Consider the following 6,081-nt stretch of genomic DNA (forward strand, 5'->3'; position numbering starts at 1 on the left):
CGATTGAGATCGTCTGGATTTATTCTTGCAGCTTCCCAACATCCAAGCTCTCAAACATCCCAAGCCGAATGAAATTACTTTCGATTTCCCGTAGAAATTATGCAATGAACAATCCGGGGGTCAATGAATTGACGATCGAACACAATCGAACGCAATCGAACATCAATCGAACGCAATCGAATATCAATCGAATCTGAAAATTGCGGTAATATTCGATTGAGATTCGATTGCGTTCGACAATCGAATTTCAATCGGTCGATTGCGTTCGATTTGGTTCGACTGGTTCGATAGGCTATTCCGTTCGATTGAGATCGTCTGGATATATTGTTCAAATATAAAAGTTAATCATCTATTTTCCAATTAAGTTAGGAAAATTATTAAAAAGAATGATTTGAATCTTACATAATATGGTCTTCTTTTTATTCTTTATCCCGTTCCCTTTTCTCGTGGTCTTCTCCTTTTCGAAGCAGAATTTTTCTGGATCGTTTTTTGTACTGTTGTTATACAACTTTGTGAATCAAACTGGTATTTGGAACTTTGAATTTGTCTAATGAAAATATTTAACAATGGATGATGATAAACCAGGAAAGGTAAATAAAATTAAATACATGGCCCGAACATGGTCCGAACAACATGTTCGGGCCGATTCAATAATACTTTTTTGTGGCCCGAGCATGGTCCTAACAGGCCCGAACATGTTCGGGCCATGCCGTGGGTCGTATAAATACTTATTTGATGATGGAATGGCAGGATTCTGGATGGCTTCCCTAACTGAAATAACAACCACACAATTAGGAAATATCCTTGCATTTGCACGGGGTGTGCATTTGCAACGGTTTCAACGACTTTTTCCAACCCTGTGCAAATGAGCTAGAACGTGTAACAGCGTGGTGTAAGGCAAAATGCGCGAAAATTAACAAATCTGAACTTTAAAATGAAAATGGCATAAAACGAAGACGAATGGCATTTTAATTTTTTCTTTGGAAGATTCTTTAGCCTTTTTAGAAAATTTTTGTCTACAGATTAAAATTTTGAGCTGTGCATTTTTTTATAATCAAGTGAAACATTTTTCCACTCTGTGTAAATGCAACGGGTCGCAGTGATCGAGTGTATTTGCACGGGGTTTTTTCGTCACTTTCGTTTTCGACCCGTTGCATTTGCCGCATGTCGAACCCTGTGCAAATGCAAGGATTTCCGTGACTGACAATAATTTACAAGAAAAAATTTCGAACTACTGACATGCCTCGACTAATGATAGCCAACACTCCAAGTTCTCAACCTCACAAATCATTTTTTGAGGAATTACAAGGGTTTTTCTGAAAAGCCACTTTTTGGAAAATTCTTTAAATGTCCTTTCCTGTGGAAACTAAGATATAATAACATATTTAGAGACAGGAATAACCAGATGGTGTCAATCGAACGTATCGAACGCCGAATCAATTGAATGCAATTGAACGCAATTGAATAATTGCAATTCGATTGTCGAACGCAATCGATCGCGTTCGATTACGTTCAATTGGTTTGATTGCGATTTTTGTTCGAAGTTGTTCGATTGACACCGTCTGGGAATAATGGGAAAGTCAGAATCGCACATTGAAATGCCCTTGACATACTGTGCACCAATTTTGCATTGCAAAGTTACATGCTCGTTATTTTTTTATCAAATTTTTTAGTGGTGGGTGGTGACTAGGCAGCAATTGCTTGCTGAATTTCGGATTGGTTTAAACCATTTTGAATGAAAACAAAATATTGAAAAGGGCTCACTAACAGTAAAAGTTAATTATTATGTCACAATCTCCAGTATTTTGACTGTACAAAAGAAGTTTTTTTCTTGTTTACCCAGATGTCCAAAAAGGGCCCAGACTAAGCCCCCAATAAGAGAATTTTAACTGATCAAACAAGATCACTGTCAGATTTTTTAAAAACTTTACAATCTTTCACCAACCCAAAAATTGGTGTTTAGCATGGTATGCTGACCGATTAGATATATTTTAGATATGTTCAAAATGTAAATAAATAGTTACTTACTTACTTACTTATCTTTCTGACTTTTTCAATGGCGTTGGTTTCAGCACTGGATTTGGTCAAGAGAGACCGAGCACAGTTTTTTATGCTCAAATTTTAATTGGCTTAGAAATCTTGAGAAAGCAATTTTTTTTTCCTCGTGACTTATGGGAATCCTCTACAAACGTAGTCTTCTAAGAAAAGAGCTATTTTTTTTTAGAATCTTCCTTACAATCTAGTTTTTCTATTTATAAAAAGTAGATTGCTGACGTGTGGAAAGGAATTTCGGCATGTCTGATCCTTTTGTTTCGATAATAACACCAAAGCGGGAATTAATTTTCTTCTCGATTCTTTCTCTCCTTTTTCTTTTTTATAAGTTCACGCTTTCTCTTACTACTTTCAAAGCGTGGTTAGCTCAAGCGGTTAGATCGTCTGTCTCATATGCATGGGTCTCCGAGTTCGATTCCAATGGATGTCCAATTTTTTCAATTCTTGATTTTTTTTGTGATTCTCTCATCACTTTAATTTTGTATCACATTTTCATTAGAGTGAAGAGATATCGACGCGTTATGTAATGTTAATTGCTATTAGTAATTACGGTGCACCAATTGGGGTACCCATTTAATTTACTGACCAGGATTAAATCGTGTGAAAAAGAATAACATACGCTTTTAAAAATAAATGTAGAGTGATATAATAATAACATATAATACAAATAATATAATATGTGTTTATAACATATTAATATTATGCTTGTTTGCTTTAAAACACGTGTTTGAGAGAATCAAAGACTACTTCCTAATGTCAATTCATATCCAATTATATTTCCTGCATCATATTGAGCATAAATGTAATTCTTAATCAAAGTAACCTTAGAACTATTGTGTTTTATGATGTCATCAAAATTTTTGGTAGTTAAAGTTTAGTGATAAAAATGACAAAAGAAAATGTCATTGCTTTCCTTGCTCTAAAAGCTATCTTTACAAATTTTCCAAGGCTAAAATGACTGTTAATTTGCATCCTTTTGTACAATGAGCACCACCTTCAGTATAATAAATCTTTTTGGAGGAATTTTATATTTCAATATTTTGTAAATATTTTTGCAAGAAAGTGCCTTTTTTTGTCAGCATTCTGACATGTAAAAAGAGGAGATATTAATAAGATGTTACTAGCCAGCACCTTACCATTCTCCTGATTTTAAGCTATAATATGATGTTGGTTACTTGATTGGAATACTGTTTTGTTTGGTTACTGAATTTATTCTGGTCTTACTTATTCTGGTCTGTAAATTTTTGAAGTAGGAAAGGAAAAAAGCAAGATGGCGGCTGATTTAATTAAAAAGCAATAGATTTTCACTACCTGTCAGAGAACGGCAACTGTGACAAAGGTTTTGTGATAATCTTAAATCTAACTTTATCAAACCATCAATGAAAGGTTTTAGCACCATATTATAATGAAATTAAGTGTCATTTAACAAAATTTTGGGCGGAAAGTGGTACCCCAATTGGTGCACCAATTGGGGTACCATGTTTTTTAAAATAACCCATAACGTAACAAGAAGGGGGTCTTTCTTTATGCCATGTCCTTAATTTAAAAGTCTTAAGGTACCACAAGTTAAATAATTTTAGGGTAATTTTAAAAATTGAAGACCAATGAAGGTCTGCTGTTTGGAATTCATGAAAGTTTCCCCTCACTTAAGAAACCTAACCCAAAAAAACTATTGAAATAACTTTGCTACTGAAATATTTACTTATAAATTCAAAAAAAAGGATGGAGAGTAAACTCATTAATAATTTAATCTCCTTAGCTACTATGATTTATATCTTCTGTTTTTTCTCATTTTCTTTCCATGACTTTATAAACCTCAGTCCCATTGAAATTTTCTTCACATTAACATTTCAGTGAAAAATAACTAAAAGTCACCTGAAAATGGGCGAGGAATCAAAGAAACTTTGGGGTGGTCGTTTTTCTGGTAAAACCGACCCAGTAATGGAAGAATTCAATGCCTCTATAAACATTGATAAAAGAATGTGGGAAGAGGATATTGCTGGGAGCATTGCTTATGCAAAAGGATTGGAAAAAATTCAAATCATTTCAAATGATGAAAAGGAAACCTTGATTGAAGGATTGAACAAGGTCGCCACAGAATGGAAGGATAACAAATTTGTGATACAACCATCAGATGAAGATATTCACACTGCCAATGAGAGGCGTTTAAAAGAATTGATTGGTTCTGTTGCAGGAAAGCTTCATACTGGACGCAGTAGAAATGACCAAGTAGCAACAGATACCAGACTCTGGTTGAGAAAACAGATACAGGTTATCAAAGATCTTTTACTCTCCCTTATTCAGGTCTTTGTTGAAAGATCAGAGAGTGAAATAGATGTGATTATGCCAGGGTATACACATTTACAAAGAGCCCAACCAATATGCTGGAGTCAATGGCTGTTGAGTCATTGTTGGGCATTAAAGGAAGATTTGGAACGATTAGATGGGTTATTTTCAAGAGTGAATTCACTCCCATTGGGTTGTGGAGCAATAGCTGGCAACCCTTTTGGAATCGATCGTCAGTTTTTAGCTGAAGAGTTAGGATTCTCATCCGTCATACAAAATAGCTTGTATGGCACAAAAAGCCGTGATTTTGTTGCTGAATTCTTATTTTGGAGTTCTTTATTAATGAATCATTTGAGTCAATGGAGTGAAGATTTGATCATTTATAGTAGCAAGGAATTCGGATTTGTTACCATTTCAGATGCTTACAGCACTGGTAGTAGTCTGATGCCTCAAAAAAAGAATCCTGATAGTCTGGAGTTGATTCGTGGAAAATCTGGACGACTTTTTGGTAATTTTAGTGGATTTATGATGACTTTGAAAGGTCTACCAAGCACTTACAACAAAGATTTACAAGAGGATAAAGAAGCGCTGTTTGATACTGTTGATTCTCTCAAGGGAATTATCCAAGTAGCCACTGGAACACTGGGCACACTTACACTCAATGCTGATAAATGTTTGGCTGCTCTCAGCCCTGAGATGCTTTCTACTGATGTTGCATATTATCTTGTCCGCAAGGGAATGCCATTCAGAGAAGCTCATGCTGTAGCAGGCTCTGTCGTTCAATTAGCTGAACAAAAGAAGATTGAGGTTTCTGAATTATCTTTAGATGATATGAAATCAATCAACAACCTTTTTTATGTAGATTACAAAGATATTTGGAATTATGATGTGAGCGTCAATCAGTATACATCAATTGGTGGGACCTCCAAAAATGTTATTTTATCACAAATTGAGTCACTTAAGAAATTTTTAAAATGAGTTTTAATGAGATTAATTACATTGGATTTTGCCTTGATCATTTTGTTTGTTTCACTAGAACTGTGAAATTTTAAAAAGACTATTGGTATGTATGGTAAAACACTTTTTTTATGGTGAACTTTTATGGTGACTATTATAAGAATGTATGTAATATATAGATTTTTATTTTCATTTATTATTTTGAATATTTTTATTTATTTTGGTATTTTTATTTTATTACCTACATAGTTTTTTATGACTTTTTATTTATGGGTGAATTAGTTCTGTTATACTTGTATTTTTATAAGCTTGAGAATGGTGATACCACCAAAATATATTGCTTAACTGTTTGTAAATGTATTTTTCGTGTTTCAAAAATTAAGTATCTAAGAGAAATTCACAACGGTTAATTTTTAATATTCCCTTTTATCTTTGGAACAGTTTGAAATCATATTCTTCAAAAGATAAAAATATGAAAAAGTTTTAGTTTTAAATTGAAAAAAACTGATTCTTTATAAAATATAAGTTAACTGTGCAGGAACCTTTCTGATCTAGTGTAAATCCTCCTTTCATGGTATTCTCCCATTTTTCAGAGGATTACTGTTTGAAAAACGACCTTTGTATCATAATTCTTTTCAATTGTTTGATTTTAATCTATTCCCAAAAACAGGACATACATGAAGACTTTTGTTTTTGCAGTTTTTTTTTACTGTCTCTTTTGGTTTTTGAAAATTCTTATGCACTCATAATATAGGCCTATTTTTTCAACAATTTAGATAACTATGA

At 33.6% G+C, this 6,081-nt stretch overlaps 1 protein-coding gene across 1 annotated transcript; it reads left to right on the forward strand.

The window, feature by feature from the left end:
• The first annotated feature begins 3,862 nt into the window (after positions 1-3,862).
• Positions 3,863-5,563, forward strand: LOC136814139 (argininosuccinate lyase-like). Its single transcript, XM_067070654.1, has one exon. The coding sequence runs from the start codon at positions 3,934-3,936 to the stop codon at positions 5,314-5,316; it is 1,383 nt and encodes a 460-aa protein (XP_066926755.1). The 5' UTR covers positions 3,863-3,933; the 3' UTR covers positions 5,317-5,563.
• The last annotated feature ends 518 nt before the right edge of the window (positions 5,564-6,081 follow it).

This window comes from Clytia hemisphaerica, unplaced genomic scaffold (assembly GCF_902728285.1).
Source record: "Clytia hemisphaerica strain Z4C2 unplaced genomic scaffold, Clytia hemisphaerica genome assembly, whole genome shotgun sequence".
In the NCBI taxonomy this organism is placed as follows: Eukaryota; Metazoa; Cnidaria; class Hydrozoa; order Leptothecata; family Clytiidae; genus Clytia; species Clytia hemisphaerica.